Raw genomic sequence first — 14,558 nt, 5'->3', positions numbered from 1 at the left:
TACTGCCTTTAACCCTGCAGGTAAAAGATATCTGCAATATTTGCACTAATGCAGGTCATTTGATTATTGCCCCCATAACATAACTTATTACTGCCCCCTTATACTGTAACTATGGTAAATTTAGCTCACAAAAGGTCTTAAGTCTCTGAAAAAGACTCCAACTGTATTGTGTAACTAAGATGCTTGTACATTCATAATATCCAACCAATATTGTTTTGCTGAGTTGGCATGATTGTCAAAGAGGAACTAAGTTCCAATTACACTACCTCAAACTGCATTCAAGTACAATAATGCTTTTCTAATACATTTCTAAAAGGCAGCACACAAATATTCAGACTGCTAAACTTTTATCGCTCAAGGAATATTGCAGATATGAGACAGTTTATAAACAAGAAATAATTAAGAACTAGAACCTATAAAATGATGAAGCAAGCAAAAAAGCATTTAAAACAGCCTTCTGTTTTAAATGTATCTAAGAGCTAATTCTCTTTAATTTTCAACATTATCATACCTTCCTCCACTTCTTCTGCCTCCTCTGCATTCTCTCTCAGGCTTGGGAGAAATATCACCAGAGGAAGTATGGGCTGGAAAGGCTTGGCCTGAAGGAGCTGCTTCAGCTGCAGCAGAGCAGAGAGCCAGTAGACATCATCTTCCCCTAGGTCCTGGTTTTTCTCTCTAGGAGGCAGAAGCAAAATAAGGGCACTGGTTCCAAGCATTTCCTTCTGTGTTTCAGCTGCATCCAACTCCGAATCACTCAGGGCACCATAAGTCACCTGTATAGACAAAAAGTGACTGCAGCATTAATGCTAGGACATAGCCTACCCACACTTACATATATCTGAGAATTTCAGCAGCACAATCAATCATTATGTTACATTCTAGTACCTGCAGTCTCTAAACCACTCACATCCTCATTATTCTAATTAAAATAAAGCAGTTGCTTACCACTAAAAGATATCTTCTGAGGACAGTTCATTAGTCACACAAGAGGGTCATGTAACTGCAAAATAGAGATCTCTTCCAGAAGTTACTAGAATGACTTAAAATGTGTTTACTGTGCTGCTATGGTCCCACTGCTTTCCTCAACTCTGATAAAGCTTTGGCTGAGGAAGAACAACTCTAAAGTGGAAGTGGGAGGGTCTGTGTGACTCGAATGCCTGTCTTCAGAGAATACCAGTTATGGGTAAACAACTTTGCTTTCTCTGAAGGCAAGCAAAGTCACACAAATGGGATTCTCTAGCTAAGAGTTGTTTTCAACAGAAAAGAGGAAAACATCACTAACAAAATCACCAAGGGTGATAAAAAAAAAAAGTATGCCACTGTGCTTTATCCTTCAAAGAGGCTGTGGAGAATGCACAGTTCAAGCTTACTATCTCTTTAAGAGGCCTTGTTTATGTAATGGTATCGATTAGCAGGAGTCTAACAACTTTTGACTAAGGATGTTCAGAAGCTAGGCATTAGCGGACTCAGTGTTTTCACACTGACTCCCATCACATGACTCAAATGCGAGAACAGAAGGAGTAAACACCAAATGTGCAAGCTCAGTGGTGAGGGAATCAGAATTGCAAGATAAAGTCAGTATGTTTGGGAAAATCATATGTCTCTCCTCAAAACCTACTTCCGATGCACAGAACACAGGATATAACTAACAGAGAAGCAAGGGAGGGATACGGCAAAGGGACAGGCATTAAGACAGAATCCTCACCAAAAGACTCTACTCAGCTGCACCAATTGTAAGAAAAGTTTTTGTACTACATTATCACTGCAACTATTGTCTTTGCTATATTTGTGCATTCTGCACTGCTTTTTGGAGCAGAATGCAAAATTGATAATCTGAGTGTTTTCACTCAGTGTGTGAGCATGCCATTGTATTTTCCTAAATGGAAGATCCTGTCAGGAAGGGATCCTGCAGGGTACTGGCTTCATGTGTGTTCAAGACAGCAGGTCTCAACAAGGGGGATCGTGCTTGGGGGATACTGGCCCTGCTTGAGTTTCAGAGTAGGGAATTTTTCCAGGGAAGGGGCCTGGGGGTTTGTATCCTTGTGTTTTACCATATTCACACAGTGAACTTGCAACGGTCTAAGAATCAGGAATGGCAGTCCTCGAACTTATGACCCCCAGAGCTCAGTGCACGGACCATCAGGATTAGCCATAAGACTTGCTTACCTTAGAACACTTTAGAGCAATTATCTAGTCTACTTGGCAGGGGCAGTCCACGCTCCTTGAAACTCATGACTGGACCAGCCTTGCGTATGTTCCCAGATTGGAAGCTGGTTATAAGGGGTACTTGCCTGACATACCTTTACTTGTCTGAACAGTATCCAGAGGAAACATTGTTTGACTAGCCCTGATTCCTGATGCACACTGCTGTCCAGACATGCAAAGCCCCCTGAAGCACTTGGCTACCTAGACTTTCAGGTATTTACTTAGACCACCAACTCCTAACTACAGTCTGCACTTTTGGGCTCAACCTGCAGTGAAAGGCCATGGCGTCAGGTGAAGAACCCACCCGGATGTCTTGCATAGTAGGCTGTCTTTCTTACCATGACTCCCATTCCTAATTGCTAACTACTAGTGTTCCTGATCTCCAGACTGCTTCCTTGCACTCTCTGGAGGGAAACCCCTATCACAAGTAGTAGTAGTAGTGAGATCTAGACAATGCAGCCTTGTAAATCTCTTCAGTGGAAATAGACCATATGTGGACCCCAAACATTGTCATACCCTAATATTATGGATCCTGACATGTCTTTTAAGGCCAAGCCTTCTACAGAATTAAAAAGAAAATTCAATCTGCTATTCAATGTAAAATGGAATCTTTTCTCAAGTCTATTTAGGATCCATGAACCAGAAAGATGAGTGGATTTTCTATGGGCTTTTGTCCACTCCAGATAGAGGAGTCAGAGCTCTCTCAGTGCAAAAAGCGAAGGGTTTTTTCACCTTTATGGAGATATAGCCTGGGAAGGAGACTGACAGCTAAGTTGGAAATCCAATACCACCTTACAAAAGTACTTGAGATGTGTGCACAGCACCATGTTCTTGTGATATCTGGTATAATGTGGGTATGCAACTAGAATCTGGAGCTCACTAGCTCTGAGAGCCATAATGTCCACCATAAAATGTGACCTTCCAAGTCAGATTCTTGAGATCACAAGAGTTCAGAGGCTCAAAAGCAGACTTTTTCAGCTGAGTAAGAACCACACTAATGTACCAGTACACTGCAGGTTAGTCGATAGGAGACTAACTGAAGTAAGCCCCACATCAATCTGACAACCAAAGGGTGTAGAAAGACAGCATGTTCCTCTGTATGCTGGTGATAAGCATCTATTACAAGGAGGTGAATCATAAAAAAGCTTAATTTTAGGTTCTTGCTTTCATACCAGACTGTAAACCACCTCCATTTAAAACCACAGGACCTTCTGGTAGATTGCTTTCTGGACGACAAAAGGATATAAGACACTTTTTCAGACAGAACAAGGAATATTATGCTCTCCATAACATCTTGATATGAGGACTAGAGATTAGATTTTGGCATGCAGCAATGTGCCCTTTTCCTGAGTGCTTATAATTAAATGCCCTAACATGATTGGTTTCTTCAGGATTATGTCCAATAGAAGCAAAAAAACAGATCTTCATGAAAAATGAAATATGAGTATCATACTTCCCTGGTCTCTTCTGAGTTTTACTAAGGTTTTTATCCACCAAAGGATAAAGAAAGATACACAAACACAAGACCTGGTTCCCAATGATAAGAAATATCTGCCACTAACCTGCTTTCTGATCTCTTCCTGGAGCAGAAAATGTATACCTTCCAGCCCAGGGCTGCTGTAAACAGATTTATCTTGGGTGTTCCCTACACAAAAAAATACTGTTTGCCATATCCTTGTCCAGAGATCACCCATAGTAACACAGTGGATGACAGCAGATAAAGACCAAGATGAACCATCTAGTCTGTCCATTTGATTTTCATGCATACGAGTTTGCATATACAATCCCAAATCAAATCCTCACATCTTTTAACTGACCTCCCCACCATTTTCCTCTCATTCCATACCCTCCCAAGTTCACCCTAAATCTGTACATCTCTTCTTGTAGGCCCATTCCATGTTAAAATATGGGCTCACCATGCTCATTAAAGTTTGGGTTTTTCCACTGACCTCCATAAAGGTCCACCAACCTTCCCCAAGGCCCAATTAAATTTTACCCATGAAACTGCTGCTCCATGTCTTCTAGGAAGCACAAGCCATTACCAAGGTGAAATTTAATCTTCCCCTGGTAATTTCCTTTCCTTGAGTACAGCCAGACTATTCCCGATACAAGATTAAGCCCCGAAGTCAGCAGATGGAGACAGAGAACAAAAGGCTCAATGACAGCCATTATAGGGTCCCCTGCTGCACTCAGTTTGCCAATATTCTGTATAACAAGCTAAACAAGGTACAAAATGAACTCCCGTGCCCTAAAAGCCAACAGGATACCTGAGAATAAACATGTAAGAAGAAAATACTCTAAACAAACAAGAAAACTATGAGGCATACTTACCTGTATCGATCAAACCAAAAATATAGTTACACCTAGAATGTAATCAAGGTCAACTCTTACAGTGCATGTCCTAACCAAAGAACACTTGAAAACATACAGGAGAAAGGCTTTGGCAAATAGAGGGAGTCCTGGACTGGTCAGGCTGGATTCAAGGAAATGGAAATTATCAGATGAGAAATTTTATCCATCTCTTTATCCATCCAGATGCATGAGACATAACTCAACTGGGCAGGACCCATCCAAACCCCTCCAAAACCGGAGCCCCCAAAGGGAAGAAGCAAGATGGTGGTGTGAACCAGACGCGCTCATTCACTCCTTGTTTCCTCTGTTAAATTACCTTTAAGATGCCCTCTAAACACAAGGGGAAGGTCTGAGTCTTTCCCCTGGATTCTCCTCTTCCTCACGGCCAGCGATTGATTACCGTATTTGGATCGGCTACACTTGAGGGGGTGCCTGGCCCCACTGCGAAATCCAGTTTTGCCAGGGGAAGTTTTTTTGAGCCCTCTGGATCTTCGGCTACCGCTGGCCTCTGGGTTTGCAGCTGTTTCAGCTCTGACTACGACGCATCCTGTGCGACCGCGGGGAGGGGGGGTGGGAGAGAGTGGAGTTCAGCTGCCTGCATCTCTGCAGTCCCCGTCAACACCAGCAACGTTGGATATTGTTCAGGAGGTGTTGTTTCCAGCTACCTCCTCCCTGGCCAAGTCTGAAGGAGAGCTCAGAGAGGCTTTTGCAGAGCCGGTAAGAAGCGCTCCAGAGACGGTTCTCGCCGGAACTTTGGGGAAGACTTTTCATCTTATTTATTTATTTATTTATTTATTTTATTTAAAGTTTTTATATACCGACATTCATCCATGATATCACATCGGTTCACAGTGTAACACAAACAGACGCCTGGGGTGGCGCTTTACATCGAACAAATATAACATGTTAACAAGAAAGTAATTGAGGGGGGGGAGATATAAAAGGGGAGTACAGCGTTAAAATATTATAAAAAGATTTGCAAGTATATACATTATGTACAATAATGGGAGATAACATAAAATATAAAATTTGGGCAGAATATGAAGTGAGAGGGGGGGTGAAGCCAGCAGTAGCCACTCTAGAAGCCCTTTGGGACCTTGTAGCTGGGTTTGGCTGCTCTTTACAGGATTGCCAGTTGAAGATCAAGAACCTTACTATGAAGGTGGGCACTTCTGAGGTGAAGTGGGATGAGAAATTTAGGGAATTACAGTCACAGATGAAGGCCCTGGAGGTGGTGACCTCTGAGACACAATCTTGTAACATAAAATTGACTAAAGACTTTGGCAAATGCTCTAGAAGGCTGGAATATTTAGAAAATTAGACTCGGCATTTAAATCCCCGAATACTGAATTTTCCAAAGGTTATACCGGACCCTGGTGGGACTCTATTCTCCGGAGCACCTTGCCCATCAGAGGCCAAGGGGGAAACACGTAGAGGAGAACGTGACGGGGCCAGGGGAGGACTAAGGCATCCACTCCCTCTGTGCCGTACTCTCTTCTGCGACTGAAGAACCGAGCTGCCTTGGCATTCCGGGAGGTTGCCATTAGATCCAGATAGGGGGGTCCCCCATCTGTGGAACAGGAGATTCACCGCCTCCTCAGAGTTCCCACACTCTGGGATCTAGATGTTGACGACTGAGAAAGTTGGCTTGAACGTTGTCTATGCCTGCGATGTGGGAAGCCGCTAGGCGGGAGAGATGAGTCTCCGCCCATGCCATCAACCTGTCTGTCTCTCGAGAGACATGACGGCTCCTCGTGCCCCCTTGGCAATTGATGTAGGCCACGGTGGTCACATTGTCTGAGAGTATTCGGACTGCGCGATGATGTACGAGAGGTAGGAAGCGTTTCAATACCAGACGCACTGCTCTGGTCTCCAAGCGATTGATTGGTCAAGTTGCTTGGGACGGCATCCACTTCCCTTGCGCAGAAGAGACTGGCGTCCGTCGTGATGATTACCCATTTCGGGATGTCCAAAGGAACACCCTGGAGAAGATGAGACAGGTTGAACCACCACGAGAGACTGTCCTTGGCTCCCTGCGGGAGAGGAAGGATGGCTTGGAAGTCCTGAGACATCAGCTTCCAGCAGGAGAGCAAGGCGCGCTGTAAGGGACGCATATGTGCAAACGCCCAGGGGACCAGATCGATGGTGGAAGCCATGGATTCCAGGACCTGGAGGTAATCCCACGCCGTTGGAAGCGAGAGACCCATGAATCGCTGTATCTGAGCTATGAGTGTATGAGCCCTGTCCAGGGGCAGAGACACCTTGCCCAGCGCTATGTCGAAATGCGCCCCCAGGAAGTCCAGAGACTGAGATGGAGAAAGGCTGCTCTTGGCGAAGTTGACCACCAACCGAGGGAGTGAAGAAGCGTCAACACCTTGTCGACTGCCCGGTGGCACTGGGCTGAGGACTTTGCCCGAATGAGCCAGTCGTCCAGGTATGGGTGCATCAAGACTCCCTCCCTCCAGAGAGCGGCAGCTACTACTATCATCACCTTCGTGAAGATTCGAGGAGCAGTCGCAAGACCAAAGGGTAGAGCCTGGAACTGGAAATGCTGTCCCAGAATCTTGAATCGCAGAAACCGCTGATGCGCTTGGAGGATGGGAATGTATAGATAAGCTTCCATCAGATCCAGGGAGGCCAAAAATTCTCCGGGGTGTACCACCGCTATCACGGAGAACAAGGTTTCCATCTGAAAGTGGGGAATCTTGAGGGCCCTGTTGACCATCTTGAGATCGGGCGGAAGGAACCTTCCTTCTTGGGGACTACGAAGTATACCGAATAATATCCCCGGCCTACTTCCAGGGGGGGGGGGGGGGGGGCCAGACGAATCGCTCCGAGCGCCAGAAGCCTGTTGACTGTCTGCCGGACAGTCAACAGTTGTTTCTGGACTGGGCCACATGGAGAGAAGAGGAACCTGTCTCTTAGCATAGAAAAGGGAGAGACATCCCCCTATCCTGGGGATCGGGGAGTGGGCCGGCATAGCTTCATTATGAAGACTTGGAGGACGTCCCCTGGGCCAGACCAGAGCGGGGCTGTCTTCGGGCACGAAAGGACTGAGAGGACGGCTGACGAGGAGTTGCAGTCCTTGCCTGGCGGAAACGACGTTGATTCCTGAATCGGCTTCTAGTGGAATTAAAAGACCTAGAAGAACGAGGGTGATCCGCTGGCAGTTTGTGTACCTTATTCTCTCCGAGGGACTTGATAATCTGGTCCAGATCCTCCCCAAATAGTAACTTGCCCTTGAAGGGTAGGGATCCCAGCTGCAACTTGGAGGAAGAATCCACCGACCAGTTGCGAATGCAGAGGCGTCGTCTAGCCGAGACTGCAGAAACCATAGATCTGGCCAATACTCTCAGAATGTCATATAGAGCATCTGCTCCATATGCTATGACGGCCTCCAGGGGTCTGCCTGAAGTGCTTCCTCAGGAGGCAAACTGTTGAAGCCAGCGGAGGCCTGCACGCTGAGCAAAGGAACTACAAATGGCCACCCGGACCCCCAGGGCGGACACCTTGAAAACTCTCTTAAGATAAACTTCCAGCTTTCGATCTTGAAGATCTCGCAAGGCTGCACCACCCGTTACTGGAATGGTAGTTCTTTTCGTCACCGCTGAGACTGCAGAATCTACTTTGGGAGCCTTAAGAAGCTCCAGGAAATCATCAGGGAGAGGATATAGCTTATCCATGGCTCTGCCAACCTTAAGGGAGGTCTCTGGAGAATCACATTCCCTGGATAACAGTTGAGGGAACGTGGGATGGGAAGGAAAGGACCTACACGGTGGACGTAGACCAGAAGGAGGCTCAGGCGAGTCCTGAGGGGCCTCAATGTTCATTTCCTGTCAGATATGTGGAATGAGGGGGTCCAGCTCATCCCTCTGGAAGATCTGCAGGACTCTAGGATCATCCCCTTCCAATTGAGCCGTAGTTGAAGGTTCATCCAGATCCGGGTCCTGCTGAGGAACAGATCCTCTCGCAGAGGGGTGTACCAAACGGACCCTCGGAGCGCTTGAGGTGGTCGGAGGTACCCCATGTCCTGGGACCGCTGACCCTTGGGCACTCCCCACGGTCTGGGCATTTCCCAAGATCTCAGTGGAATCAGCCATTCTGGGTACCTTAGGAGGAGGTCGACCCGCCAAAAATTCCTGGTGCTGGCCCATTCTGCCCAGGTAAGCATTGTGAAGCAGGAGAATAAAATCTGTGGTAAATGGAGGTGGCCCCGATGGAGGAAGAGTGGGAAGATCCCCTGACTGAGGAAAAGGCTCCAGAGGTGGAACGGGTGTCAAAACCGGCGGCTGAGATGAAAAAGGAGCGTCCTGCTCTTCTCCTGTTAGCACCGGAGCAGCCGAGTCTGGAGACAAAATGGCCACCGTTTCTGCGGTCAGCGGGATCGGGGCCGGCCCCTGAGCATCGAGGCGCACCAGAAGACGAGAACCAGAGCGGCCCGGTGGTTGAAAGGGTCCCTCCCCACCAGGGAGGCAAGCTGTGCAAATCCCCTTGCGGGAGAGCCTCGACCTGGGCTCTCCACAAGCGCAGCACCTGGACGAACGAGGCTTGGGGAACCCCGACGGAGCCACGAGGGAACCAGCTGTTCTTAACGCGAGAAACAGGCAAGGTTTAAAGCTGCGGGAAGCGGGAAAAACTTCCGCTTCAGCCTGTTCTTCCTCACGCTCACCAGGTTCGTGGCTGTAAGAAGCGGGTAATAGCCTCCGCTTAGTCCTACTCTCTCTTTCTCTATCCCTCAGTGACCCACAGATAGAGGCACAGAGGAATAACACCTCTCTGTGCCGGCTGCCCCGAGGAAAACGGTGTCTCAGGGGCAGCGGGTCAGATAGCAGCCACAGGGGGAGAGGTCGGCACCACTGATTTGCACCCTGGAGAGAGGAAGAGAGGAAATTACTTGTCAAAAGGAAATAAAAACAAACTTAACCCGACAACAGAGATGGGAGGGGTGGGGAGAGCTGCAAATAGTACTGTCTGCAAGCAATAGAATGCTCCCACTAAAACAGGAACGGAGGCTACAGGAAAGCTCTCCAAATAATTCCCTCAGAAAATTCAAAATTCAAAGATTTTTTTTTTTTTAATTAGACTTGATCCATCCAAAAGAAAGGAAAGCTGAGGAAAATAGAGAAAATTCCTAAAATAGTTTTCTAGTCATCTCAGTGGGAACGAAAGCCACCAATGTCATCTGCTGGAGTCAAGAGAATACTGAGGATTAGTAGAGGGTGCACTACCTTATAAGGAAGCATCCTTCAAAGTTCTAATTGACTCCATTTGCTGGAAGGGGGGGATAACCCACTGTCTGGAATGATCCTGGTACATACAGAGAAAAAAGGATCTTCACAAGTTTTGCCTTTACCTTCTGAAACTCGATACCCCTGTATATCAAATCTGTCCCAGACTCCTTACTTGCAGGAAAACTGAGAAAACCCTGACTGTTCGAGACAGCATTTGGCACTAGCCAACCCTAAACTCACTACAATTACATACAGACCGCCAATATGTTGATCTAAGGTGGGCAAACTCCCACTCCCTACCACTCCTCACAAGATACCAATCCAACCACTCCTCCCTAAGTCACCTCCTACAAAAGATACTTGAACCTCCACTTAACCTCACAAATAGGAAGCTGCAATATGTTTTCTTGCAAAATACTCATGAAATTCCGACATATTTTCAACTTTATAATGGTCTTGTCAGTACTGTAGGCTTGCATAGCATAACTTATTTATTTATTTGGTCAATTACCATTTCTTACAAAGTAGGCCCAATGATTTTCTGAATAATATTGTACTATAATTGACCCTTATTTAGGCTCAGTGATGCCAAGTACTTCTTTGTGTTTCAAAGAGATAAGTTATTTCTTCCATCTTGGGAGTCACACCTACATGTGAGAAGCAAAAGGTACATTATCAATGACTTGAGCAGAGACTCAGACTTTCTCATCTCATTCACAAACCACTTCCCCCTTCTCTCTCTCAGACTTGTACTAGTCATTCACATAGTTTCTTTGTAATATATAAATATTCTTACTACATGAATAGTTGCCTTTGTTTCTATCTTCTGATGTACCCACTGCCCTGCGAAAGTGAACTCAGGATCTTGCATCTACATTACTATTATTATAGCGCTCTGTATCCAAATTGTGTTCATTCTGAATCTCTGATAACCTGATGCAACTCGCTTTGAATTCTTTTTGTTCGAAAAGCATATCATAAAAAAAACAATGACTTGATATTTTACCAGACACCAATGTCAGGCTCACTGGTGTGTAGTTTCCTTAGTACCCCTGTAGCCCTTTATAAAAATAAGCATTACATTGGCCACCCTCCAGTCTTCAGATACTGCAGTTGGTTTGAAAGAGATTAGTAGTAATAAGTATGCAACTTCATTTCTGGTGTTCTTTCCACTCAGTCCTGGTGAATTTTTACTCTATTTTGTCAATTTGCTCTATTATATCTTCCTGGTTCACTGAGATATGATTTAATTCCTCTGAATCATCACTCTCACATAGGTTATCTTCCAAACATCTGCCTGAGTGAAGACCAAAGCAAAGAATTCATTTAATTTTTTAAATTTAATTAATTCAATTTTTCTGCTATGGCCTTGTCTTCACTAAGTTCCTGTTTTATCCCTTGGTCATCTAGCAGTCCAATTGACTCTCCCTCGCAGGTTTCTTGCTTCAAATATACTTTAAAAAGTTTTAGCCAGATTTGTTTTGGCTACTTGGCCAATACTCAAAATCAAAGAGCTAAAGAAGCCTTGGCAAGTACTCAGTATGGCACACTATTCTATGCATCAAGTTTTCATTATCAGCTTTGTGGAGTTGGATTTTTCAAGAGAGAAACCTGACTTTCCAGGCTCGAACTGCTCAGGGCACCATACTGAAGCATTGTGGCCTTGCCACAAACATTTGTGACAAACTGCATGATGGTCAGTAATGGATATTGTTTGTTTTCATTTGGTGGCAGAACTTGAAGCCTCTGGGCTGCTTCTCTGACATGATGAGAAAAATAGATGCAATGAAATCTATGAAGAAATCTTAGATTGGGGAAAAACTAGAAAAATGGCCAAAACAGACTGCTTAGAGCCTGCAACAAGGAAAAATAATCTCTCTTATGCTGGCAAGCAGTGAATCAAAGACATGCCAAAATACCTGCCTGAGAAAGTAGGAAGGGGCTTATGGTGATAATTTAGAATGAAACACAAAGAAGTTGTATGGAAGTGGGGTTGCTGAAGCTCACACAACTGATATTTCTGACACCTAAAATGAGCTGAAGGGAGTAGCAGCTTGGGACTCCTCCTATGCAGCATGTGTTGAAAAACCATCAGACATTTCCAGAAAGCTCAGGAAAAGATATCAGTTTGGCATGAAACAAGGTCACATGACCCACCTGCATGGTTACAATCAACTGCTTTCTTCAAAGAAACAATACATATAGGAGGGTTGATATTCAAAGATTTTGTCTAGCTAACTTTGGGCAATAGCCACATAAAACTTGCTGTTTGAAATTCCCAATTCCCCCAGTGAATGGCTAAATTTTGATTTGTCTAATTGTAGCTCACACAAAATTTAGCTGGACAAAAAGCAGCAGCACTGGGGTGTTCCAAGGATACAGTCTGGTTGGTCAGTGATGTTATTTAGCACTTGCTGGCGAAAATTACCCACGCAAGTCTGGTGAGCGAAATAGCAGGCCTAAAGTCAACTGGACAACTTTGACTGGTTAACTTTAGACCAAATATTCAGCCCAAACTTATTTGTGTTGAATATCTAGATAAAGTAAGTCATTTGCACATAGCCAAATGAATATTGGCCTCTATACTTTTAAGCTAAAATCAGTCATAGTAGTAAGATGCAGAATACCTTTACACAGATATTAACAGGTACAAGCCGTTCTTCGTGTATGCTCAGAGACTTGTATAATGCCAGAGTTTGGATTCTGTCTTCAGTGTTAGGAATTACATCTTTGGGTCTTTCAGGTCCCATGAACTTCGCTTTAAGCCAATCTGCCAGCACCCTACAGACAATAAAATGAGATTAATTCATTAGTGCAAGGAAGTTCTTATCCTTTCTAAGATATGAACATAGAGAAGCAGTAGGGTTTTGGTGCTTTCGGGTATAATTTATTGAATTTATTTTAGCATTTATATAGCACTCTAAAATCATGGCAGGAGGGGAAAGCCAGGGTTCAAAACCCACTGGTACTCCTTATGACCTTGGTCAAGTCACATTACCCTCTCCTGCCTACTAACTTTAGATTGTAAGCCCTCTGGGAAAAGAAAAATATCTACTGTACCTAAATATAACTTGCCTTGAGCTACAAATGAATGGCATGAGTTAAATCTGAATAAAGTAAAAAATAAATAAATAAATAAATAAAGACCTTTTACAACATAAGAGCATAAGAAGTTGTTGCTATATTGGGTCAGACAGAGTCCATGAAGCCCAGCATCCTGTCTCCAACAGTGGTCAAATCAGGATACGAGTACCTAGCAAGCACCCAAACATTTAATAAATCCCATACTTCTAATGTGCGCAAATAGCAGTAGCTATTCCCCAAGTCATCTTGATTAATAGCAGTTTATGGACTCCAGGAACGTGTCTAAAACTTTTTAAAACCCAGCTACACTAAAAGAAAATTGGTTCTTACCTGATAATTTTCGTTCCTGTAGTACCACGGATCAGTCCAGACTTCTGGGTTTGGCCCCCCTCTAGCAGATGGAGACAGAAGTTTACAAACAAAAACTCCGCCTATATCTAGGCTGGTGCCACCTACAGTCTGGCAGTATTATTTAATGTCAAAGCAGAATAACGCAAACAAAACTCTCCAACTAACTATATAACAAGGAACAACGATACCGGTTCACAACCCCCAACTAGGAACAGAACCCAAGATACCGATAACGGACAGATACAGCATCATATTCAAAGGACATCAGCACTCTTATACTGAAACACAACCACACATACAGCATTGCCTCTCCCGGCATCAACACACAACCGGGCGGGACTCTGGACTGATCCGTGGTACTACAGGAACAAAAATTATCAGGTAAGAACCAATTTTCTTTTCCCTGTACGTACCCGGATCAGTCCAGACTCCTGGGATGTACCAGAGCTTACCTCACTTGGGATGGGATCCGGAGAGGCCCGCTCTGAGCACTCCTTCTCCAAATCCTCCCGAGCCTGGAGCCTTGACATCCAGACGATAGTGCCTGGCAAAGGTATGTAAAGATTTCCAGGTGACTGCCCTACAAATCTCTTCCGTAGGGATATGGTGACATTCCGCCCAGGAAGTGGCCTGGGAGCGAGTAGAATGGGCTCGAAGCCCCAATGGCAGAGACCGACCCTGCAGCAGATATGCCGAACTGATGGCCTCCTTCAACCAACGAGCAATGGTAGTATTAGATGCCGCATTACCCCGCCTAGGGCCACTCCAGAGAACAAACAGATGGTCGGAAACCCGGAACACATTGGTCACCTCCAGATAGCGCATGAATTCCTAACGCCAAGACCTCGAAGATCTTCTTGAGCTGTATCTCCAGCTTCCTGTCCTGTAAGTCTGCCGAGTCTATCTTAGGCATGCGCAACATCTCTAGCGCATCTTCCAGTAAAGGATAAAGCTTATCCATTGCCTTCGCCACCTTTAGCCCCAAATCAGGAGTATCTCACTCCTTAAAAAGTAAATCAGAGGCAGAAAAATGCAAGGGAAAAGCTGAAGGGGGACCTCGGAGGCCCAAGACGACCGGGTCCGTTACCCCGAGTCGCGACTCCTCCTGCGGTACCTGAATCCCTAATTCTCCCAGAATTTCCAGGATAAGGGGCCCCAGCTCATCCTTTCTAAATAACCGAATCACCTTCGGGTCATCTACAGGCTGATACAGTAAAGTCCGCGCGATTCAGTATTCAAATTAGGGTCAGTGGTAAAAAGAGGCGCTAGGGACACTAGCGCGTCCCTAGCGCCTCTTTTTGGACAGGAGTGGCGGCTGTCAGCGGGTTTGACAGC

General features: G+C 45.2%; 1 protein-coding gene across 3 annotated transcripts in view; it reads right to left on the bottom strand.

Moving 5' to 3' along the window:
• MCM3AP (minichromosome maintenance complex component 3 associated protein) overlaps nucleotides 1-14,558 on the bottom strand; it is a 248,152-nt gene that overhangs the window by 60,860 nt on the left and 172,734 nt on the right. For all 3 annotated transcript variants that reach the window (XM_029606724.1, XM_029606728.1, XM_029606727.1), the window contains exons 21-22: nucleotides 12,416-12,569; nucleotides 512-773 (exon numbers count right to left, since the gene is read on the bottom strand). In XM_029606724.1, coding sequence (XP_029462584.1) covers nucleotides 512-773; nucleotides 12,416-12,569 — 416 coding nt within the window. The remainder of the gene's footprint in view (nucleotides 1-511; nucleotides 774-12,415; nucleotides 12,570-14,558) is intronic.

This window comes from Rhinatrema bivittatum, chromosome 6 (assembly GCF_901001135.1).
Source record: "Rhinatrema bivittatum chromosome 6, aRhiBiv1.1, whole genome shotgun sequence".
Lineage (NCBI taxonomy): Eukaryota > Metazoa > Chordata > Amphibia > Gymnophiona > Rhinatrematidae > Rhinatrema > Rhinatrema bivittatum.
The sequence above is the reverse complement of the archived record's forward strand: the minus strand, read 5'-3'. Positions and strand labels throughout refer to the sequence as shown.